General features: G+C 40.0%; 1 protein-coding gene and 1 long non-coding RNA gene across 3 annotated transcripts in view; one reads left to right on the top strand and one right to left on the bottom strand.

Moving 5' to 3' along the window:
• The window catches only part of LOC117244534, a 92,066-nt gene extending 85,006 nt beyond the window's left edge, over positions 1 to 7,060 (top strand). The window contains exon 5 of the long non-coding RNA XR_004497840.1: positions 4,181 to 7,060. This is a non-coding gene — a long non-coding RNA (uncharacterized LOC117244534). The remainder of the gene's footprint in view (positions 1 to 4,180) is intronic.
• The window catches only part of RAD51B (RAD51 paralog B), a 366,995-nt gene that overhangs the window by 115,950 nt on the left and 224,757 nt on the right, over positions 1 to 26,288 (bottom strand). For both annotated transcript variants that reach the window (XM_015630799.2, XM_015630798.2), the window contains exon 10: positions 18,283 to 18,361. In XM_015630799.2, coding sequence (XP_015486285.1) covers positions 18,283 to 18,361 — 79 coding nt within the window. The remainder of the gene's footprint in view (positions 1 to 18,282; positions 18,362 to 26,288) is intronic.

Here is a 26,288-nt window from a genome sequence, read left to right on the forward strand (position 1 = left end):
AGCAACTTCTTAAAATAAATCCTCCCAGTGGGCCCTACTTCCTGTCCTGTAACAGCCACCAGAGCAGAGGAGTGAAACTTTGTCTGAGTCACGTCAGTGCACGTGTGCTCATCTGCACAAGGGCACTGAGCTCTGGGTGCCTTGACACGTGTGGCTGCCCATGTGCTTGTTCATGAGTAGAACATGAAAGCAGGATCTCTCTCTCTCTCTCTCTCTCTCTCTGTCAATTTTCTTCTTCTATGCAGAGAATTTTATGTAGTTGAAAACTGAAAAAATGTTGAGATTTTTCTCTCTGCAGGTAAAATGTGAGCAGATATTGCAGGCCCTTAACAGTACAGAGGTGACTAGAGCTCAGCCTGGTAATAACACATCACTTCTGCTGTGCCAGATCCCTGGGAACCTCCAGGATCAACACCTTATCAACTGCACCATTTTGTATGACAGCAAAGGATCAAATTGGACAGAGTCAGAGCAGAACATCAAGATAAAACGTTTTTCATGGTGACTGAATATTGTGCTCTCAAATCTTTTCTCTTTTTTTTCAAAAGTGTATTTCTGGTTTTACACTTGTGATGACAACTTTTATATTGGGAACCAAGAGTAAGTAATATAAGTAGCCCAAGTCTGCAAACACACTAAAATAGGTTTCTCAAAATTATGTCATAGCTTGATGCCTTGAAATGACCGAACTCTATCCTTCTCATAAGTTTTTTGCTTAAACTATTTGGTGTCTTCAGGTTGGAATCAATGAAAGAAAAAAAAAAAAGGGACTATGGCTTTTTGTTATGTCTTGGGTTAAGAACTATTGAAACTGGTCGCTCTCTAGCACTGCATTTCCTTTCAGGCTAAATAAGACTACAGTTAAATACTTCTTTGTTTAGTAATCGCTAAAAACAAAAGACTACTAAAAGACACAAGCTGTGCAGGGTCTGGACCTCACAAGACAAAGGGAATCATAAGAACAGATGCCACAAATGTGGAGATTAGGGCAATGAGATGTGCAGCTCTGCTTCTAAAACTGTTAGGGATGAATATGGTATCTTTGTCAGAGGAAGCACATCCTAGCATGTGAAGCTTACTGTAATTACTTCCTCAATTTTTACTATATCAAACAACTATAATTATTTCTTTGGTAATTTGCTAACTGTCACTCAAAGCATGTGGAATGCTAAAAGCACACAACTGTTTATTTTACTTTTTGTTTTTGCTGAGGTGTGTGTGTGTGTGTGTGTGTGTGTAAAGAATACCAAAAACAGGTATTATGTAAGTATAATGTATAAGAATATAACTCTTCTTACTCTTCTTATAAAAGTCATCCAAAGCCATCCAACATGAAGCTTACTCTCTCAGAATACTATTAGGTTACTTCAAGCCTTAAAATAAATCTCTGGCCAAGTCCTAGATGGCTAATTACTTCCAGTTATTTCTGAATAAAGCTTTAACCACTTCTGTTGGAGTCATCTGTATCTAACAGGTTGTGGTAAGGGGAGAAAGTGATCTGTCTGAGCATTAGACAAATAACAGACTTTCTGACAGAATAAAAGCAAAAGAACCAAACAAAGTAACCAAAAAGGACAGCAAACCAATTTGCTTCTAGCAGCATCTGACGAAGGCCAAGGGAAAAAGTGAAACACCTTAGACTATCCAAAAGCCTTCAGGTCACTTTATTTCAGCTACATCATGGGTTAAGTTTTGGAAAGAAGAAATACAGTCAGGAAATGCTAAAAAGATTTCCAGTACATCAACTCAAATTTGATTTATCCCTAAAAAATGCAGTCTAATTCCTGAAAACTTTTCAGAGCACTGTGGCACACAGGAGGTGAGCTGGGTGCTGATGGGAGAGGTACAGTTATGTGCTTAGGAGAAGGAAGGACTACAGGAGAATCCCATGGAAAAATTATGTCCTGCTCAACCTTGTCTCCAGATGACCTATTATAAATGTGAGAAATTATTTGTCAAGCAAAGTATAAGGGATTCTCTCTGTATTTAGACCTTCACTTGAACTGACTCATAAAGCAGGAAAGCCATGAAAATGCAAAATTCACTTTGGAAAAATATGCCCAGATAAGGATATATAAGGCTTGCTGGACAACTATGTAGTAACTGGATTACATGTACACAGAATGAAACACTGCAGAAATGGAGTGTCCCTTCATATAATGCTGAACATTTCAGCATCTCTGTAAATCAGAAGATTGAAAACAGGATATGGTGAAATTCTTTTGTCCATTATTACATAAAACCAACAAGAATTAGCAGTTGAAGCCAGATATCCCCAGACCTCAATCTTAAAACTGAATTTTCTTTGATGTTACTCATTCCTAAGGCACATTTAATAGAGCAGTGAACAACTGGTGCTGAGTGTTGTGGCTTATTAGCCAGTGATAGATTTGGGCCATGCATATATTCATTTCCCATAACAAGTATTTGTACATGGGACTGAAGCACTGGGAAGCCATACATGCACAGCTATTGTCCCAGGTCAACCCTTCCTTCCAAAGCCCAGTTCCACTCCCTCCACCATCTCAGTCCCTTCATTAATCTCCCCATTTGCCTTCTGGTTTTGTTTAGATTACAGGTTATTGTCACTAAATACATGAAAACTGTAACCAAAGACAGTCTGGACCTAACATAATTAATCAAGTAATTTCCAGCTAACGATTTACTGTTTGCTTCACTTCTCCACCCACTGTCTGGGTCTTTTAGGGCAAAGACATAACTTCTTGCATGTTGCTAGAGGACTTTATACAGTAATGGGACTAAGAATGCAATAAAAAAGATTTAATGTCAAAGGGGATGAATAGAATCAATGAGGATTTTTCCTTTAGCAGAGAACAGAACATTGCTACTTCACTGGCAAAGGCTCCTGTGCCCAGAAGAAGCTTAGAGCTGCCTTCTGTGAGTGCCATGCCAGTGGATGCACTTTTGGCTTGACTTGTTTTGGCCCATGCATCTGATACTTTGATTCTTCAGTGAGACAATTCACTGTCTGTTTCTGGGGACAGAATGAATGGAGGAGTTAGATCAGTTATCTGAGAGTCTTCGGGATACACTCTGACAGATGATGAAAGGACTTTAATATGTAATTGAAATACCCTGTACCAAAATACTCACATTAAACCTTGGCTGATTACACACAGGTCTGAGCTATCTCAGACCTTCAGAACAGGAACTGAGTTGTTTATCAGTGAAAGCCAAACTTCTAAAAAGCTGGCTTCCCACTACAGAGCTTTTGTGTTGGGTAAATTAGCTTCAGCAAGAGAATCAAAATGAATTAAAACCACATGGAGATCCTCTCCCTTTGCCCCCCTTTTCCCCTTTCCTCTTGCTATATGAATCCCCTCACCAGGAGACAGAGGCCAGCTCAGTATAATTTAGTCCAGTGTTTTTGTTTCCTAAAGTCTCAGTCTTGGGCTGAGTCCATTAATAGGCTGCAGCTGATTTTAATCTAGATGAACTCAAGACTTCTCTCTTCTTTGGTTTTAAAAAGATTACAAATTGTGTGTTATATAAATAGAGGGAAAAGGGAAAAAAAAAACAGAATGAGTGAAAAAATCTGCTCTCCATTAGCTGACCTGCTGAACAAGATTGTGATTCAAATAAAGATGAGAAATGAGAGATGTGGGGAGAAAAATACACAACTAAAAGCTCTAGTGATACTGCACCCAGACACAGTGGTAAGAGGAGATGCAGTAATGTCTGATAGCTACCATTACCTTTGTAACAACACAGAAGATGCATTAATGGGACTCCAAAAGCAACAAACCAGATGCCTCAAAGACTGTTCTGATAGTTTGCAGCAACCCCTCCCCGTTAAACGTAAAATCACTTTGATTAGCAATTATGACCTCTTTGTATCTCAGGTCTCTCTGGTAGCTAGGGTAGAATAAGTTGGTCTCAGACTAGCTCCTAGAGTGTGAAAGAATGCCATGATCCTCACAAGGACTGATTCAAGTGGGATTTCTAAGTAGAGGTGCTGACCCTTGAGAGAGCTGTCTCAGATTGGTGCTGACATAATTTTGGTAGGAAGGGTCTGGGCTTTTTTAAATTATCTATCTGCCTAATGTCACTCTGGAATTCTACACACTAGATGGCTCAAGACTGCATGAATCCATGATTTTTAAAATAATTGCTATAGGTTACAAAAGTGACACTCATTTTTATTGATGCTCTATTTTAGTGCTGATGTGTTCAAAGTCTCCATTTAGAAGACTCTCATGAACACCTCATAGACAACTGCTCCATTTACAAATGGCCACTGCAGCTGAGCAGCAAAAGCCAAACATGAAGGCACAATGGACAGCACCTGAGTAGAATCTAACCACCCACAGTACCCTACAGACAGGTGTCTCCTGATGGAGAGCAACAGGATGGCTACAATTTGGAAAAACAAGAATTCTCTGTACCAGGCTTCTGTTACTTAACTCCTGCTGAAAAATATGGATGAAAAACTATTCAATCAATAAAAAAATGTTTTTTATCACCTATGAGCAAGATGTTAAGTGAGCTGTACTCACAAAAGAAAGGTCCCAAAGAAGCTGGAGTCTCAATGTCATTATGATAACTTAAAAATCTCAAAACAGCATTTGATTCCACAGATTACATTTCAGAAGTCCAGAAATGTTTTTCTCTGCTTGTTAATGCTCTCATTTTGGGAATTGCACACATCTGTTTAACACAAAGAGAGTTCATATGTGTATAAAGCAAAAATCACAGCTCTGCTATAAGAAGGAAACAAAATAGATGTAGTAAAAGCGCTAGTAATTCAATAGTAAATAGTAGATATGCAGAGAAACAGATGTCCAGATGACATCAGTAAGGGGAATCACATAGTTCTCTCAGACTTACCTGAATACAACCCCTCCTAATAAGTTTCAATTGCAATGATAAACGTGCCTGGATTAAACCCAGTAATTTTTCATTCCTTGCTAATGGGGCAAATGGAAGGAGTATGCAATCACTGGAGGTTTTATTTGTATAACTTTTCTGGAGGCTGACTATGACTATATTTGATTGCATGTGGGTGGCTGTGGGACAGGCAGACAGCTGGGTGAAAAATGATGACAAAAGGAATCTTGTCCCATTTCCTGCCTGTGCTTCATTCACTAATGAGCACTGCTCTGGGTCATTCTCAAGATTTCTTCATCTGTTGTTGTCTCGTCTGCAAAAGGGGCACCCCGGCAGTGGAGCTGTTGTCAGCTTGTCTTGAGAGTTTTTTTTGCTGCCTCTCACCCTTGCAGCTGTGTGGGATTTTAAGTGCCTGGCTGTAAACAACTCCGTATTTTGTGCTTCTTTTTGGATGACTTGAAGGCCGGTCTAAGGCCAGATGTGTTTGCTGGTGTAATCTGTTTCTCATTTCTTCTGATAAATGCATATCTCAACAAGTAATAATAAAGTGAAATCAGGATTTATCTGTTGTCTTCTTCAGTTTGATTTCTATTGGAAAGATAATATTAATAAAACAGCTAAGTCCACAGTCTCTCCTTTCTTCCTGGAGTGCTTGAAATGTTCACTGAACATATCCCTACAAATAAACAGGCTGGTGAATATGATGCCATTAAACTCCTGATGTAGCAACCAGTATCCCTCTTGCTAGCTTGTGGAAACAAAACCATTTTGCTTCTTTGAAAAATAGTTTTCACTAACATGATGTCATCTATTTTTATTTCTTTTGTCAGACTTTTTTTTTCTTTTTTTTGCTTCTTTTTTTTCTTTTTGTCAGACCAGTTCACTCGATTACTTCCTGGTATCAGGTTTACTGTTTAACAGGATTCTTTTATAAAAGGCTTCTACCCATGCATAGGCAGGATCCAGCCTTCTCCTAGAGTGAATTGTTCTGTTATCAAGTCTATTCCCATTGGTGAAAAAACTCATTAGAGGAGGCACATAAGGACTGCACCTCTCTCCTCATGTCCAGGGTTCATTTAGTCTCTATGCAAGGAAAAGGAAGAAATCACGCCCAATTTCATTGTATCAAAGTGCTGTCCTTTGATTTGTGTTGTAAAATGGTATTTTATTAGCCTTTCCCCTTCCAAGCAGGTACAAAGGTGAGGCAGTGGGAAGGGGAAGCTTAGCCTACTCCCTTCCACTAATGACCTGCAAGACACGTACTGCTGCAGTGCAACACAGAACTCTGCTGTCTGTGAATCTCCTTTCCAGTTAGATCATGGCCTTATCCACTGCCACCCCTCATATAATGGGACCCTTACTCTTAATTAAAACCACTGCTTAATCTGTCAAAGATACTGCTGCAACAAAAAGCAATTCCATGAGGCACAGCTTTGATAGCAGGCTTCCAATCCTCTTGTATCTGCTACATGTTTTTTTACATCCTCAGCAAGTTGAAATTATTGTAGATAGTTACAAATGGTCATAAAAACAGTTTGTATAAATAAAGTCACAGGGTTGTCCTTTACCCAAGAAGACTTTCAGATAAATGTTCTGGTTCCATCCCAAAGGAGATTTTGTCAAGGCCTCTAGCCCTGAGAGGGAAAGGAAACCCTTTTCACAGTGCTAGGCAGTTCTAATTACAGATGCATCAAACCAGCACCTATTTTTATTGAAGATAATTGTTCCCTGACAGTACTCAGAAGCTCATCTTTCATCTTCAACTGCACTGGTGAATGTGAGTTACTCATGCAGCCTTGCTAGTTCTGTTCAGCAAAGGGGTCACCAAAAACCTAAGTAAATTCTATTCCTTCCACGCCTCTTCAGATTTATTTTAACACCCAAGTACAAAAACTGTAACTTTATACATAAGCCACCATGACTGGCCTAACTGAAGACAACTGTTTAAACTGGCAAAGACACAATTTATTCTATTAAAACCACTCATGATGATATGTGAGAAGGAAAGAAGTCCTTTTAGCTTTTAAGAAACAAATAATTTCTAGGATCAGTAATTATGAAAACAAAACAAACACAAAACATTTGTATTTGTAAGCTGAGTATACTTGCTGTGGCTTGACTAAAATGTGCTAAATCTAATACTGGAATTTTTTTCTTCAAAGAATCACCACAATTCAAGATGCTAGTAATGTAAGAAAACTAAGTACAGGCAGAGTCATTCCCTCACTGGCCCATCTGGATTTTCAGCATTTTACTGAGCTTTTGTATCTATTATGCAAAATAAAGACCAACCTGTTTTCAGAAGGCTACTTTGGTGAGTGGTCTGAATTAATTTTACTTCCTAATTTAATTTTCCAGGACATTCAGAGGTTTTTTTCCACTTTCTGTTGAACTTAGTGGGTTTACAGAGCTGCAATACCAACAATGAATATGGTATTTGTTTCTTCCTGTATCCAATCCATATGGTTTTACACACAAACAGCTTATTTGAGCCTGGCCCTAATCCTCCTGCCTTCAATGGTATATAGTTGATGTACTTTGAAAATTTAAAGAATACTTCTTACACTTGACCCTCTTGGTAGTTTCATGGGATTCTCTCCCTTCTCTTTGCATTTTTACCAAATGCTTTCACTCTCACAAAGCACCAAGCCCTCAGATCACTTGCATTAAACAAAACAAGGATATTTTATCTAATTAATGTTCTTTCTCTGTCTACAGTAATGTTGGTAGAACTTTCACAAAGCATACTGTTGTGAGAACAATTAGATTTCAGGATTATGGAAACAGACTCTAACATAAATGTGTGGAAGTGTCATTTTATACATCATGCACCATGGTAACCTTGAATTAACAGGAAATCAATGCAGGGAGGCAGCTTGAATGGGAGACAAAACTGAAATGTATTTGTGGGCTGCTTTTGTTTTCTGTCCAAAAATTTCAGAGCAACATATACAAGGAATGAACTCTGTATATCAGAATCAAAATACGCATCTACATTTTTCAAACATCCCAACACCACAGCATTGCCTCTAATGGGATGCAAATCTGTTTCTCCCATGTCTCTTGGAATGCAGAGATAGTACATGGGCTAGACAAAGCCAGAGTAGGACTAACACACAGGCAAGCAAAGCAGAACTTTATGATTGCAGGGGTGTCTTTAAATTGTAACCTGAGGTTAGCTGATGACACAATCATTGCCTGAGTCATCTGAAAATCTGAAACAATGGCTCTGACTATAGTAAACTATCACTAATCTGAGTTCTGCCACTTCAGCAGACAAATCTACAGGTGGATCAGAAAAGTACAGTAAACCTGACTCAGTCTCTAGCAGACACATTCAGCAGCATGCCTGAACTTTACACTCAGGACACTGGGTGCCTGTCATATTCAACAAGGAAATGGCATCTCTTACTGCTCCTATGGCCAGCAACAATGCAGAGGAAGAATCAAAAGGCAGAGAAGCAGCAAAGCAGAAGTGCCAGAGTTTAAAACCAGGTTTTTAAAACCTCACGTGACCTACATGAATACTAGCACTGACATACCTGATTTGGGGCTGCCGTGAAAGGGAAGCCTAGTCTTCAGATAAACAGTGTCCGCCCTTGACCTGCTGAACTATCAATTTTCCTCATCTAATACTGCAGAAAGGTTATGTTGCAGTGCCCTGCACTTCCTCACATTTAAAGTTAGGGTAGCCAAGGGCAACAAAGACTCCTTCCTCTCCAGCCTGATAGCAGAGCTCTTCCTTCCTTTTGTTCACATGAAGAACAAACACTGAGTTGAACAATAACAGTGGATGCTTCATTATGATGCTCTCTTGGGCACCCAGCCCTGGTTTGCATTATCTTACCCCTTGGTTTTGTTTTAAAGGAAACTGTGAATGGTCTTTTCAATCGCTGGTGTTTCAAGATCAACATTACCTCTACTTCCTCTGTTTTCAAGTTTCCTAATTTTACCAACAATATGTGGCATTATGAAAAAGAAAAAAAGACACACAATGAACTGATAAAGCTTCCAGTCTGAGGCAAGCAGTAACAGAAGGCCAGTTAAATGAGCTTTCCCTGCAAATTAATGCCACACTGTTGGCTGTAGCCCACAGTGGGCCAGCTCTCTTACCCCTTCTGCCAGAAGAGGCCTTGAGTTTGCAAATGCAGTTTGTGTATTAAGTTTTCCTGTGCCCTTAAGTGATTAGAGCAGTAAATGGTGTCCTTCCTGAGCCCAGGCGGCTGGGACCAGTTTGAGGGACACTTTACTCCATTTGTGCTCAGATGTGACAGTGGAATTTAGTTAATTCTACACTAGAGTAATCAGGGCTTGCTCTGACTTTTTCTGACTTCCATTACTTAGGAACCTTTCCTAGGGCACAAGAAGTCTTCCAAAAGAAAATCAAACTGTGGCTCAGGTAGCTGCTCATCCTTGCTGCTGCTACCTTGCACTGTTAGCCAAAGTGGCCCACTTGGCTATAGGTCAGTTGTGTGATCACTCATTCCCTAGCTCAGCCTAACACACACTTGAGAGAAAAAGGGGGACAAAACCTGTTTCTTAAGGAAAAGAAAGTTTTCTGGATGAATAAAAGTTACCTCTGCTAAATTCTAATAAAGTCCTATCCAGTGTTACTCAGCTAGAAGAACTGCAGTGATGAAGCAAGGCAACAGAATTGTAGGGGAAGGAAGGCTGAAAGGCAAAGAAGTAACAACATACCTTTGAGCTCTGGTGTGCTCTGTGTGAGGCCCTGCCTCTGTATCAAACATGAAGGTGCCCAGGATCACATAACATATCAAAGTTATGTTTTAGCCATCCTGTTTTAGTGGTTTTCCCTTTTCCTATCACATTAGGATACATTGGCTTGATTTTCAAAGGTAATGAGCACCTACAGGTCCCACTGCCTTTGGTGACAGCTGCAGCTCTGAAAACCAGTTTAAGATAGTTTGCATATCGAGAAGAACTGAAGGAAAATAAAAGGCCTATTGTGTAGGTATAAAGAGTTGAAACACTGCTGATTGGTGGTCTATGAGTCCCTTCCCTTTTCAAACGAATTTCACTTCATGTTTTGTTTGGTTTTCCTGTTGATGCATCCTGCACCCTCCAGTGCTAAGCTGGTGGGATCCCACATACTTTTCCTGGCATGTGGTGTTTAAAATAAGAGACCTCAGCAATCGGATATCCTCAGCATTTCCAGCTATTGAACACAATCAGGAGTGCTGTGATCCAATTTCAGAGCAGGAGAGGAAAGATATAGAGTAATATTCTCCCTGTGCTGGTATGGGGCAGACAAAAGAAAACTAAGCAAACAGGATGTTCTGCTCCTCTGTGGACTTCAGCAAATGCCACAGCAGACAGGATATGGTCTAGCTCACAGCTAGGACTCACAGCTGCAATGTATGTGCCTCGCTGCCCAATACCTTGTTTTGGGGAGTTCACTCACAGCACAAAAATAACATGAAGGAAAGTAAAAGATGTGGTGCAGTTCCCACCTGTCATGTCTCAAAACTGAAGTCCTCCATCAAGCATATGCAGCCTGAAGGAGGAATGTGATATTTATATATGCTACTGAGAAAGAATCTCATCCCATCCCTAAATTCACTCAGAACACATTCACCAATGCAACACTTGGTGCTCAACTTGGGATTTCAGCCTGCTTATTCTAAGCCTGTTCACTGAATAGTAAGGGATATCTCAGCTGAGGTCTCCACAATAGCACACATCACTCAGTTCAGACTATTCAGACTCTAATATTCCCCAGCATTTTCTAGAAATGTCACTCCTCACATCTCAGCTGCTGCTTCTGGGAAGTGCACCTTCACAGAGCATTGGATTGTATGGGAGAATGTTTCTGTAGTTGAAAAACGAGGAAGTTGAAATGAAAATGAGATTCAGTGGACAATAAAGTAAAATATTTTCAACAACATCTTTTGCTGAACTGCAAACTGTAGCATGAGTTGCCTTTGCTTCCTTCTTCACCCCTGCAGGCTTGTGCTGCCTTGCCTGTGTGCTGGGCCCTAAGGCAGAGCCTCCAGGGTTATTCAGGTGGCAAACCAGGGAACAGCCTGGGCTGATACACCACACTCCAGCAAACTGCTGACTAACCTTGCTGGCTCTCTTATCCCTAGAATGCTTCTTTAACTCAGTCTGGCCTTGAAATTTAATCTCAATAGCTTTTCAGGGGTCTTCACAGAACTGAATGACAAAGGATCAGTTTTGGTTTCATTACAATATAAACACCGAGGAGCACTGATAAAGTTCAAAGGAATATTGCAGAAGACACTTCACAGTAATAGCCCAATATTATGAATTTTAGGGAATGACAGTAATGAGTAAACCACTGTTTGCTGAGAGGGTTTATCACATGTGCCTGTTTCTAAGAAAGTGCTATATATTCCTATTCCGTTTTATCAAGATAGATTTAAGATTATATGAAAAGATAATTTAAATCTGTGACAGGGCAAATCAACACATCAGATGCAGAGACACACAGGGTTGTTCAGGGTGTGTTAATTCTCGAAACATAGAGAACATTTCAAAGCAAAACAGCACTGGGGTCAAAGCAGTGGAAGCCCTGTCTGTAAAGTGTTATCCCTGTGCTAGTAAGCCTCTCTTCAGACCAAGTTTTCTAGTTTAGGTGAAGTGTTATTCAAGTGTGCTTTGAATTGCACTCTGGAGACTTACAGAGTTTAGACTGTAGGTAACTCTTAAATCTCCTCAGCAGAGGGAACAATAAAGTGTCCAGCATTTCTCCTTGGAAAACAGGCTGTACACTTAAGGGATTTTATAAGATTTTAGTAATATATAAATTCCTATAGCTAAAGAAAAGTTTCATGTATTACCAAGGGTAATTTGGGTCACAGTCCTCTATTGCTAACTATATTTTGAAAAGATCAAATTACATCAGTGATGGCTTCACTACCAAAGCATGTTAGTGGTGAAGCCAGTACAGACATAACCTGTGAGGATAGCAAAAGAAACTTAATTGTGCCTACGTGAGAAAAGAAAAAATCACTGTGAGACTTAACTGTCTTTTACGTCCACAAGCTGCACACAAAAGCAAGAGACTTTACTCTGGCTGAAAAACATGTTTTTGAAAAAACATTTATTTGGCTTCCTACTCATGAATGTGTTCACTTAAGAACATTAAGTCCATTTTAGGTGCATTTGACCTTATTTTACAAATCTGTAGCTTGTAAGATGTAACATCTACATTAAATCCAGGCAATTACTAGTAAAGTCTTAGTCTTCCATGACAATGTTCAGTTCCCAGAACAATATATTGTCACAAATCACAGACACTACTTACCTCTAAGCAACAGACAATTACACTCCTTATGTTAAAAGCCTTTTGGAAAAAAGGCCATTTGCTTTAGCACTATGCTGAAAACCCAGGGGAGCAGCCCACTTTGATCAGGAATTCATTACAGAGAGCCTGGTAAGGAGAAGATTTCTCTGAAGTGAGATAATTTTGTCTCAGGAAGCCTATGCCAGCCTTGTAAAGAGGGGAACAGACACTCTTCAGCTCATTGTTTTAACAACACTGGATTAAAAGAAATTAGTTTTGATTCGCACTTGTGTAAATGAGAACAGATTTGGCACACAGCTTGAACTAAAGATTTTTTTGTATTACATTTAGTAGAACTTCAGACAAATTAAATGCTGGCACTTCAGTTGCAATCTAGTAAAGCATTTAGGGACATGTTTGGCTTTCAGTGCAAGACAGCAGTATCTTCAGTATCTTTGCATGCATCTTTAGAAATAAGCAGGTAATTCAAAACATTGTGCTAAACTGGATTTATCTGGCATAATATCCTCCCACAAATTAAGCTCACAAGAAAAAGTATGGCCTGAAACTTTACCAATCTACTGCCTATCTACTATGCCATTATGTCAAAGCTCATGTTTGCAGAGAGAAACATTTAATTTTATTGATATGACAGTTTATTTGGTTTCTACTGGATCTAAACCCAAGGTGCCTCTAATCTTCCTTCACCATTAAGATGCTTTCCATCCATTTCTCCTCATTAACACTTTTAGTTAGTTTTGCATCTTGGCTCTGTTTCTCTGCTGTCCTTCATTTGACAGCTGTGAAGTTTGGCCACTCCAGCAAGGCTTTGGCAGTGCTGCTGCTGCAGAGCAGTAGAGCAATTCCCACAAACCCATCTAATGAGGACACCCTGACCAAAGCAAACACCATTCCTGGGCCACGTTTAGTAACCCCTTCCTCAAAATGCCATGAATTGCCTGAACAAAAGGACATTTTCATTGATGTCAGCTTTATCTGTGTGGGTGATGTTGCTGGCATTGGGATGATGGCAGTCTTATTTTTTCTCTCACCTTACTCTCAGGATGGACTTAACCTACAAACTGATAGTGCTTCTTTGCTCTCATTATTACAAACCTGTTAGAAATAGCATGAGACTTTCAGTGTCCTGTGGGGAATACAGCAAAAACGCTTCCACCCCACAGAGATCCTAACAATGATCAGTTCATCTTTATCCCTCCAATAGGGCTGGAAATCACCAGTGGCACTGCAAATCTTTTACCATCTCAATAGCAATGCACAACTCTATTCCCATTAATCTGTCTTCCACCCATTCACACATCAAGTACGACCCTGCTTCATTTTACAGATTATATCCATGTTGCTCCAGACAAAGGTCACTTTATAGTTACAGTTCTTCAACTGAATAAAAGCTTTTGATGCAGTAAATCATTGTCTTTCACTGTTCAAACCCACACAATACAATACAAATAATGCTGCCCTTTCTTTCACAATTCCTTTTCTACCTCACTACTTGTTTCTTTACAAAATAAAATGAGGCACTTTTCACTTGCTTCAGCCATAGAAATTAGTTATAGCACTTTGGAGACAGTTTGCCATGCTGCACTACAAGCCCAGACCCTATGCTATTTTGAGATCAAAATGAGCCTCTTTCATTACCTTAGTGACAAATGAAACATAATGTACCAAGGTTTCCTAGATTTAGCTGTTACTAGATCTTTTCCTTTTACTGTGAAACTTAAGACACTCTCTTCCAAGTGCCACATTCTTTTGTTTCTACATATAACAAGCTACCTGCCTCTATAGGACATTACATGCAAGGTGAGCACGTTTGTGTTCAGACTGGTTGTGTAGAGTGGAAAAGAGGGCTGTAGAAAGGATGGATTAATCAACTAATTATCCAGTCCTGTGGCACAACCCCCAAACTCTTCTCTTTAGCAAAATACAAGGTATTCTGTTCTTTCTTTGAGTAATGAGGGGAGCCAGTCAGCAGCAGACACAAAATTTTGAGGTTAAATTTATGGACAGTTGTACCTTTCTTTCAAAAAGGAAGAGTGAAAAATAGTGAGATAAATCATAATGCCAAGTACACTCATGAAAAATGGCAACCATTTAACAGCAACAGTGCTTTTTTTAGCACTCAAGGTCATAACAAGAACTGAGGCCAAAAGCTGAACGCAGACAAATTCTAATCTGAACCCTAACAAGGGTTTTGCAACAAGGTAGCTAAAACTTGAAAACACTTTCAAGGCAAACTCACATTTCTTTATGTCTACAAATAATAGTGATTACTTTTCTAGAAGAAATGACTGCAACAAAGTTATCAGGTGCCTGAAGGAAACATCTATGATACACAGGAGGTCAGTTTGGATGAGCTGATAACTCTATCCATCTTTAAATCCCATGAAACTGGAAATATATCATTACTCAAAAGCAAGTCCTAGCTCACTAATATAATTTGCCTTAAGTTTTCAGTGTTTCTGAGTCTTTTTCCATGAAGAACAATGTTAATCACTTAGTTAAGCATTCAGTCCCAACAGACTCCTCAGCTGGCAAACAGCCACCGTGTCCCTTTTGCAGCACCATCCTCTTGGTAACAGAAGGCATTTCCTTAACTAAGATGGAATGAGACTTCCACAAAGTCTCAGCTGAGACATCTTACAACTTGTACTCTTAATCAAGTAGATCTGGAACTCTTTTAATTTTAGTCTCCTTTTTAATGGTATGACTTCACTCACTGCAACTGCTGTATTGAAATAGCAAGTTCTCAGAACAGGAAACCCAAGCTGACAGTAAAACTTCCAATATTTTGCAGAGCTTAGATCCAGTTTTTTCTGCCTTTTTGTCTAAGATCTCAACAAAATAGAGATTGGCTGTCAGATTGGATTCTGCACTCACAATTCAGGTTCATCAAAGAATGACACTACAGTATGGCAGAACATAACATGACATTGCATTGCAATGTAAAGGCAACTGAGGGTATTTTTGGGGTTGCAGTCCACTCCCTCTATAGCACAGAGCAATCTGAAGCAATGAAAGGAGGAGGCTGAAGACTTCTCTTGCTAAATTTCTGACTGTCAATCTTGCTTTTCAATCATCACATTTCTCTAGTCTGAAAGTGGAAATAAACAAGTGAGTGCATAAATGGATTCTCTTCATCCCCAAACACTTCAAGTTTATAAAATCAAAGAAGTTTTCTCCAAGGGACTCTTGGGCATCCTGGAGATCTCCTCTGACAATAAAAGAGAAGCAGTTCTGTCTTCACTAGGGTCTCCTCCAAAAATTTCTGTGCTTGCACTGAGGCCATGAGATGCAAAGATACCAGGGAAACAGAGAAGCAATTTACATTGACAAAGAGGATTTTGATACACTCCTCCAAATGGGGCAGCATTACCATCTTAATAGCCTTTTGCTCTCAGCCCTCTTCCTGAGGACGCTGGAGATTTTTGCAAATGGAGAACAGTTCCGCTTCCCATTTTGACTGCAACAATAGCAGAAGGGCTCCTTAAACTGCATCAAATAGCAGTCTGTGAAATCCCTAACTAGCCACACTGCCTCTCCTGCCGTTTTATTATCCTCCAGCCCACAGAACAAAGCAGGGGGGAGCTCCTCCTCTTTTTTTTTTTAGCCTATTCCACACATCCTAATCCCTCAGAGGTGGCAATGGAAATTGCTTGTGGAACTGTTAAATCACACTTTCACTTTGTCTTTCATTACCCATTCACCCTCGCTAATCAGAGAGTTTCCAGCCACATTTTCCGATATCAATTTGTTTATGGCCTATTGGTTAATGGTCCTGGGATGGGACCCCCTGAGTAAAAAGAAAGAATCCTGGGCACTTCAGCCAGCTGCTGCCTCTCACCAATTCCCACATCCATCCACTTGTTCCCATCAGCCACCCTGAATGTGCTCACCTCCTGACACCAAGGGAATGAAACAACAAAGCCTGAATGGGAGAGTTGCCTTTGCAATCAGGCTGCGGGACAGATTCCACTGGCTAGCGCTATGTGATGTTCCTCAAGCAGTCACTGGCTGGCCCATGCCTAGTTGCCTTACCATCATCTTACCTTCACCCAGCTTCTCTTGGGAAAGATGCACCAAGTACAACTCAGAAAAACTCTAGCATCTTTTGAACAGGGCAGCCTGGTGCCACTTTCTGCATCTTATCCAAACCAGACATTTCCTGGTGATTTTCTCACTTCCTCTTTCCACAGAAATAATGATCACTGAAATGTGGGATGTGACCACACAATATTTACTTTTACAAATCTGTGAGATGGTTCATGTGTGCTTACAAGTCTCTGTAAAAGAGTGTAGGGCACATTATCAGGGGAACCATGCCCTTCCTATATTACCAATATTGGAGAAAAATATCTAAAATAGAAACGTAATGATGTAATCAGAAAGTAATAAAAGGCTCACACAGAGAAGACATTCTAGTTGCTTTTCAAAATGCACAAATGCCTGACATCAAGACATTAATTACTTAAAGAAATCCAAACTGGTATTTTATCTGTTTGTAGAAAAATGGCAATTATGTTTTAAATATACACCCCAGAAACATATGGGAACAGGGAAAAGAGCAATTGTCACACTTTTAATGCAGTGATATCCTCCTATCAGGAGGATTTAATGCTGCTCCATCATCATTACATGTAACCAGGCCCATTTGTTCTTTAAAGGTATGGTTTAGTCCTGAGAAAGCTATATTCATGGCTCACAGAAAAGAGCTGAAAAAAATAAGATTGTCTCTGAACAAATGCTCCCTGTTTCTGAAATGGGAAAACTTTCTTTCCCAAAGTTTCACTACATTAGTGCCTGAAGACAGAGCAGGAAATTGTCTGCCTTTTTAAATAATGACCAGAAACATCTATGTAACTCAAGATATCCAAGACAGAAAGGTAGCTTATCATCTTCCCTATACTGAAACAAAACACATCAAGACCAACTCTTGCAAGTAACCTCAGTTTACGCTAATAAGTTTTCAAGTTCCTGTAGACTTTTAGAATTACTGGTACCAAATAAAGTAGATCAAATGCCCAAAATGTTATCTAAGAATATACTGAAAATAGTATCCAAAGGCTTAGGAAACACTGTACCTCCCTCCCATTACAATTATGTAGATGTATCAAATGGAATAAAAAATGCACCATAAAACATTTTAATTTCTTTTGTTCTCTGACATTTTGCATCACCTGAGATGTAAGCACACTGACTCACTAGGAAATATAAATATGTCATTAGTCTGGTACAGCCTGTTTGAATGTGAGAAATGTGCAATCACAAGGAGGAGAACTGTTGACATCTCTTAAAGAGTTCACAGTGCCTCATAGGATCAGTGATTCTCCATCACTGGAAACTGAGAACCAGCTATACTCACTTGTCTTAGTGCCCTGGCTGCATATCAGATCTCCTCCCTGAACAGAAAGTGACAGGCACTGAGCAGTTTTATTCAGTCTGTTAAACTGATGCAGTGGTAAGGAGCCAGGCTGCATATCAAAAGACATCAACTCAACAAAATTGATCTATGAATGTTTGTCAAAAAGTAAGGATGTTTGCTGGGATAAATGGGAAAAGAAGGGAAGAGCTGAGCTTCCCTCTTTGCTGTGTCTGAAAGTACATGATTCAGGACACAGCCACGAGGAATCCTAGTTCCCTGTCAGCATGGTAGCAATACCCAGCTTTTCAGTATACCACTTCAAGTCCTAGAGAATCTGAGGATAATTTAAGACCACAGGGCATTAGCATTAAAATGATCACAAAAACAAAACAGACATTAAATTCCTGCATTTTTACTAAAGCCAAGCCATTTGCTAAAGAAGAACCATTTATTAGAGCGGGTTATTAATGATAGATGGGTATGTTTCTCCTGAAGAAACCTACCCCCTAGGACCCTGCAACTTTACCTTGGATGGAAACAGGGAGTCCTGGTTAATAATTTCAGGGCCCATTTCTAGATCCAGGACAATATGCAAGAACTAATTTAGTGTAATCCAAGAAGAAACTGAATTCAGCAGATTGCTCCTCTTGTTAACCAGAATGTCTAAATGTGTGGTGTTTTAATTTGGTATAAACAGCACCATTTACAACAATAGTTATCATTATCTACATTCAGTCTGCTTAAAATACTAATTGAAAAGGCAAAACAATCAATGTTCTGGTCTTACCCTGAAGAACCAAGCCTGATTTCTCAATGGTGTAGAAAAAAGTGGAGAATGGAGCAACAGGGGATTTAGCAACCAGGAGCTGCAAAAGCAAATGTATGATGTAAGTATGCATCTTTATAACACACTGATCAAAGCTCAAATCTGCAAAAACATCTCACCAGATTTAACTTCCACAAGTAGTAAAGCACACTTCAGAAAGAACATGTAGTTATTGATCTAGCTGTGTCACTTCTAACTAGTTGGGATCTTCTCATACACATATACAGATCATGCTGCAATTTTAAAAGGATTTACAGGTCCTAAAAAAACCGCCGTTATAAAAGCAGTAAATTTTGCTTTTCTTACTGGCATCCTGTTAAGCTTAACCATTCCTGCTGGTTCAGGCCTTTGCACTCAGAGATGATTTTAAACAAAACTGGTACTGCCATATACAGATAATTTTTAATTGCCATTAGCTATTCCACAGACATGTCCCCTTGGTTTCTCCAAGAACTCCACCACTGTCTTTATCCAGCCCCTGGAAACAGCATCTCCACTCATGGGTCATCACACTGGGGATGGTAACATGCCATTGCAAGTATCTGGATGTCCTCTTCTGCAAAATGGGTAGTGACCATCTCAAGCTTTATTCAAGGAACTTGTCCTTGGAATATCAAAATAGGAACCAAAATTCCCTCGGAGTGGGGGGTGTACAGTGCAATTGAATTTAGCTTGGCGTCAGGGTGACACCAGAAATAAGCCAAGTCCCCCTGTCTCCACTATGGTAGAACCATCCTCTGTGGAAGATGAGCAGCAGCAGAACTGCAGAGACAGAAATGGCCTTTTTAGCAGAGTAGGGAATGTGGGGCCCACAGGTGGCAAGCTCACACAAATGTGCCAAGCTTTATTGTTCACCTGTTTTATTTTTGCTCATGGCTAAGGACTGTTCCTCCACAGCTTGCCTAAAATAACCCTCATTCTGCTACCTGCATGAAAGTGACACTTTAATGACAAATTTAATACACTCTGCCCAGGATGTGATCAGCACAAACACTGATCTGATGGTGCCCACGTGGCCCTGCAGACGTCACTGACAGCAGTGGCTGAAGCACAGAGCGTGCTGCTGCTCTGCCTCCAGCACAGAGCTGCTGAACAAACCTGAAGCATGGTTCTTGCTCACCTCTTCCACAACTAGAAAAGGCTGGGATCTGGAAATCAGCCCTCCCACTGGTGGCCATGTACTCTGGGAGAGCCTTCCTGCCTTCCTGTTCCCTGGTGACATGGTTTGGGTGGATGGTTTCCCTTCAGCTCCTGCTGAGCTTCAGCAGGGATGTGCTCTCAGCAGAAAGACTTCCTTTCTGTGCACTGATTGCATCCAAGCCCTCCATGAGGCCTGTCGGGCAGCGTGCTGTGGAGCCCCACACACCTCAGTGCCTAAATTCCCAAAGCCCTGCCAGATACTGCGCCCTCACAGCCCATGATAGGCAGCCTTCTGTCAGATACATCCAAAACCAGATAAAAATCCCATTCTTTCCACAGGGCATGGCCTAATTCTGCCAAACATTCGAGCACTTGTAGGGGTCGCTGCATATGAAAATGCATATAAAGACCACAAATACAGCTGGAGAACATCAGACCAGTCCAAATGTCAATGCTTTCCTTTCTGTTTTATGAAGCTGGCAAAGCCACCTCAGGATATGATACTGTGAATACTTTGTGAATACTCCAAATAGGAAAACTGCTGTAGTAGCACTTTCCCCTCTTCCATGTTAATTACCATCTCTCTGGGATTATCTTCTGGAGAAAAGAGGGAAAAAGTCACATCCCACATGCCTGATGCACTGTAACAAAACATGAATTCCCTTGCCTGTCATTATCAGAGAATAAGCTGAGCTGGAAGGGATGCACAAGGATCATTGAATCCAACTCCCAGTTCAGCACAGAACCATCCCCAAGAGTCACACCATGTGCCTGAGGGCATCGTCCTAAACACTTCTTGAACTTTGGTTTGCTTTGGTTAGGTTTGGTGCTGTGACCGCTGCCCTTGGGAGCCTGTTCAGTGCCCAACCACCCTCTGCCTGAAGGACCTTTTTCCAAGGCCTAAAACTCCTCTGACAACTTCAGGCCCTTTCCTCAGGTCCTGTCACTGGTTAGCACAGAGAAAGCAGAAGGAAGACTGTCAGGAAGAAAGTAGAGTGAAGAAGAGCTGCCTCCAGGTGCTTCGCACACTCCCTCAGCTCTGAAAACACATGGAAGAGGATGGGGTGGAAAAACTGTGCAAACACACAGGTAGAGCCTCCCACAACAGCTGTCTGTTTAATTGGAAAGGCCTGAAGTGACACAGTTACAATTCTGACATCTAAGGTCAAATTTTTGGCATTCATGCACTACTATGCACATAACTACTAACCTATGTATGCATGTGCACTAGGCAAAGTTATACGTGCACATGGATAGACATTCAAATAACTCTATGTACATTCTGTTACTGCATTTTTATTCAGTTACAATATGTGCATAGCTATGTATAGCAATGAAAAAAATATCATAAATCACATCCTTTCAGCAGCACATCACAGGGCCCCTCTGAAAGGCGGCTGCTGCACAGCTACATCTGAGACTCCAAATTAGTTTCCTTTTAAGTGAAATGGAAACAGCTCAGAACATTCAAAGGTATTGCTTTATTTTGAATGTTTGCCCACTGAGAAAAAGTATATAGTATTTAACATAACATTAAAAAAAAGAAGTAAATATGTATTTAGATTTGTTTTTCAAGCAAAAGCAAACGACTGTAAAAGTTCATTGCAAACTGTCCTCTAGCTGGAACAGTCAGCATAGACTAGGTTCTTACATATAGACAAGGAACTTATAAAGCATGGAAGGAAATACATATTAAAAAAAAAAGTTTTGAAGGCCAGGAAGTGGAAGTGTAAATCAAGTATTACCAAAAATCAAGGTAATGTTGACTCTGGAAGGATTATTAAAAATAGCAAAAATGAAATAAAAGTTGGATTTATAATGAAATTACATTGGCATAGTGATTAAATATATTCCTAGATATCAGTGAAAAAATAATTTTTCCTCAAGTAAGACAATAGTGAAAAAGAAGAAAAGGCAGGTAATGGGAATTATCCATATCACATTGATATAAAAATAACAACTGAGTGGAATGAAAACTCCAGGAATTTAGCACATTCAGCAGAAGTAGGTAATCTCTATTGGGAAACCATTGTAAGGTATAGCATGTAAATTTAGGTCTGATAGACAGTATTTGTCACTTTTCTATGAACTTGAAAATGATGCAACATAACTGAGAAGCAGCAAACTTAGTCCCCCTAAAAGAAGAGAAAAACAATGTGAACTAGTGAGTTGATGTCTGTAACCTGATAGTACCTGACAGGCTTTGGAAGAAATTTTGAAGTGAGGAATAACATAACTTGGATGCAGAACTCAAAGGCATAATAAGTAAATTTGCTGATGATACTAAATTGTGAGGAGCTGTTGACTCCCTCAGAGACAGGGAGGCCCTGCAGAGAAACCTTGAAAATTTAGGGGACTGGGCAATCACTAAGTTTAGCAATGGAAAGTGTTGGATTCTGCACCCTGGATGGGACAACCCTGGATGTATGGACAGACTGGGGGACGAGAGGCTGGAGAGCTCTGCTGCAGGAAGGGACCTGGGGTTCCTGGTCAGTGGCAAGTTGAACACGAGCCAGCAGTGCCCTGGCAGCCAGGAGGGCCAGCCCTGTCCTGGGGTGCATCAGGCCCAGCATCACCAGCTGGGCAAGGGAGGGGATTGTCCCCTCTGCTCTGAGCTGGGGCAGCCCCACCTCCAGTGCTGGGGACAGTTCTGAGAGCCACAGTATAGCAAAGATATGAAGTGTTAGAGAGTGTGCAAAGGAGAGATACAAAGATAACAAAGTATCTTGAAGGGAATACGAATGAGGAGCAGCTGAGGTCACTTCGTCTGTTCAGTCTGGAGGAGACTGAGGGGGGACCTCATTGCAGGCTACAACTTCCTCATGAGGGGAAGAGGAGGGGCCAGCACCAATCTCTTCCCTCTGGTGAGCAGTGAGGGGATGGAATAGATGAAGTTGTATCAGAAGAGGTTTAGGTCAGATATTATATCACAATTCTTCACCCAGAGGGTGGATGGGCATTGGAAGAAGCTTCCCAGGAAAGTTGACATAGCAGCAGCCTGAGTTCAAAAAGCATTTGGGGAACATTATCAGGCACAGGATGTGATCCTTGGGCTGTCCTGTGGAGGGTGAGGAGCTGGACTCCATGAACCTTACAAGTTCCTTCCAGCTCAGGATATTCTATGATTCCATGAACTAAAGTCTTGGAAAATGGGCTAAAAGAAAACATGGATGTCATGCCAGATATCCATGACATACACAACATCCTTCTTTGATTTTTTTATTAGAAGTATGATATAAATATGAACTCATCTCTTTGGATCTCTGTAAAGCTTTTAACACTGCTAAATGAGAACTGGTAGTGAAGAAAACTAGGATAAGCACAGAAACTGTTAGACAAAAGGGGAAGCAGTCAGTTATTGGAAAGAAGACACTTCCTGGGTGTACCTGAGATCTACACCTCACTTAGATTGACCCCTAACGTGATGTAGTCAAGACAGTGGCAGACCCAGTTGTACGATGCACCACCACATCCACCTGGTAAAACCAGGGGTATCTGAGTGTTTCTGTACAAGACACCAGCAAGGTTTAATCTGGGAGACTGTGTGACTGTGTAGGTCACTTATGAACCCAAACTGCAAGAGATGGGCTGTATGCTGGCGAGGAGACTGGAGTGCTCATCTGAGATGGCACAAGAAAAACATTAGCTCAGTGAATCTGGCAAAGATGAAGGCTGACAGTGTCTGTGTGTGTAAGTGAATGGGGAGAGAGGAAACGAGAGAATGAAGCAGGAAGAAAGAGGACTTCTCAAACTGACAACACTGGCAGAAGAACAGATTCTCAGTCATGAGGACATTTTGGCTGGAAATTTAAAAGTTCATAACTATCAATAAAGTCAGACTCTGGAAGAGCCTTCAACTCAAAGAGGCAAAGCTAAAAAGTTAATCTTTGTTTTTAGGATTCAGATTAAAATATTTATGAAAGGGCTATGAAGCAGTGCCTAAGGAGCACTTCATGACCTATTAAATCTATTCAGGTCCTATAGGCTTCCTGACAGCTCTGATGCCCTGCCAACCCATGTTTCATGCTGATAGAACTGACAGAGCTGGAACAATGCACACTTACAATGTCCTTTGATGGCCGACATGCAACTAAGGATCTTTGTGGTGAATAAACCAAGAAAAAGTTGCTGGTTTTCAAATACAGAATCTGTAATTTAAAGTCTTCTTATCTGTATCTTCTGGTGAGAATCCGCTCTTCTCCATAAGATTCCTAACAGCCACTGATGATGTGGAGAACACATGGGATCTTACAGAATAACTCAGAAGCAGGCAGAACAGGCAGAAAAGGAATTTATAAAACTCACATATATTCAAGTATACATCTTATTTCAATTCTAAATCACTCCTGGCTGAAAACTGGGAAGAGTACAGAGAGAGATATTATCTGAATCTGGATCTGAATTCAGAATTATTTAATAACAAGCTGTAGCACAGATCTCTTTCCACAATCTTACTTTATAAAACTTAAGATCATGAACCTAAATTTTCAGTCCAACATAAAAGATTTCCTCGGTTCCTTTTTCACTTCAGGAAAAGAAAGGAAAATAGACCTCCACTAATGTTCCTTATGTATGTAAAGGAATTCATTGCACTGTTTCCTAGCCAGAAAAGTGAAAGACACACCTTTAGTGATAAGCACTATTCAATGGAATCAAAAATGAATCCAGGCCCTACCAATTTTTTTTTTCCTATTAACACTTTGGTGCAGTTAAAATTGCACCAGAAGTAGTACACATTTTGAGATGAATACAGTAATGGTAAATAATATGCTAAAGAAATTAACATGCATTTTGATTACAATTTTTTTTTCTTTTAAATACTGAATTTAATAGAAAACAGACATAAGAAAATGATGAAACAGTACTGAGTCTTTCAAATTCATCCTATGATACTTCCAAAATGCTCTTCATTAGCTACCCATGAGCTTCTGGAATAGAATGTAAAATCCATCTGCAGTTATTCTTACACTGCTGTCCCTGTAAAGTGCAAATGATACAGATGAGGGAAGTAAAAATGAAAGCAACTTCAAGTTTTGCCAAGTCCAACCTCAATAAAATGGTCAAATCTTAGTTTCCTTTCTTGTCCTTCTAGTGTCGCATTTCCCTGTCAAGGGGTTTGTCATAAATATTTATTATTTGACAACAATGTAGAATAAATATTAAATGACTGAAAAATCATTTCTGCCATGAGGCATACTAAGAACACAAAGGTACTATGTGAGAGGAAATATATCACCTTGATGAAAAGTGAATAGAAATTGAATAGATGCCATTAGATTAGATAAAGGAAGATAAATGTGAGACAAACAGAGCAGTTGAGAAACAAAAGGCTTAGAGAAAATTGATGATGACAGCAGAAATACTGTACATTAATGTTTGTTTTAGTTAGGGAAAGCATTTTTATTAATACATTTTATTGTTTATAAGCTTTATGGAAGAGATGAATCACAGAATTGATTGCAGAAGCCCAGCAGAAAATAGTAATTATTGGGACAACACCTCCTCTCCATAGCAAGGAAAGTGATGAATTGGGAAATTTATTGGATGAACTTTCAGAAGGATTCTGACAACCAGAAATCAAGCCAATGTTCTGCCAAAAAAAAAAGTAAAGATGATGAAGGGGACAGAATCTTATATCAAATTAGTTATCAAAATTCCAGGATGATAAACTACCAAACAGTGAAATAACAAGATTATTTTGACTAAGCTATCAGCTCTCATATGATTGAAAAATTATGATTTTATAATGGAAAACTAATGATTTTAACTAATGGACTAAGATATTTCAATGAAATACTTGAGAAAATCAGCTCAGTATTAACATTTAATACATCATTTCCATTTAGACTGGAAAGACAACTACTTTTGTCCCTATTTTTTTATGGAAACTATTACAAGAAATTGGTTTTTAGAAATGACTGAGGAACATAAATAAAACTACTTGAAGCCTCCTTTAAAATATGTCAATTTCTTATCAGTGAACAGATTCTTCTCTTTTTATTTTAGTCTATGTAAAGCTTTTTCTTACACTACCTCTTCTCCAAGACTTATATGATTCTTTTCTACTGTACTGACAAAATGGATATATGCGCACTAGAGACTGAATGTAAAGCAAATCCACATTTACAGTCAGTAAGTATTTTGGAATTCAGGTCTACTGACTGAATACCAGAGACTTGAGAAAGAACTCTGGCTCTCATTTTGCTTGTGGCCCTTACTGAAGCAATGCTGCCTTGCTGGGACATTTTGCTAATTCATGTTGCTGTCCTACTGCAGCAAACAAGCTTTGCTAATAGCTGCTGCATTTCAGGAGAACTCTTCAGTAACACCACATTCACTTGAAAGTTCCTGAGAATTGAGAAGGAAGCCTACAGCATTGACAGGGTCACTCAACAGGAAGAATACTATCCCTCCAGGTCTGATTAGACTCACGTACTAATAAAATCAGCGCTAAGCTAAACAAATCTTTCCCATAATTGTGCCAAATTGACTGGGTGGACAGTCTTCACGCCAGAATTTCCCTTCTTATTGTAGATCAGAAGGGTTGTTTTTTCAGCTGCAATAGAGCCCAGGAAAAAGCCAGTAAGGAAAACAACAAAGTTGACTTTGCATCAGATATCCCAGCAGACTTCATAACTGTTTTTTCTGCCCTCCCTTCTGCTTCTTCTTAGGCCCTGTGTGCAGGAATTTGATATATTCTAAAAATGAAAGCAGCAGTCCTTATTCTGCAGATCATTTACTTTTGAGCAGGAGCTGCAACCCAGTTCCCAGGGTCAGCTCTGTTTCTCGGTCCCACAGCTCACACCGCCTCCAACCCACCGGAAAGG

Source organism: Parus major, chromosome 5 (genome assembly GCF_001522545.3).
Source record: "Parus major isolate Abel chromosome 5, Parus_major1.1, whole genome shotgun sequence".
Taxonomy (NCBI): domain Eukaryota; kingdom Metazoa; phylum Chordata; class Aves; order Passeriformes; family Paridae; genus Parus; species Parus major.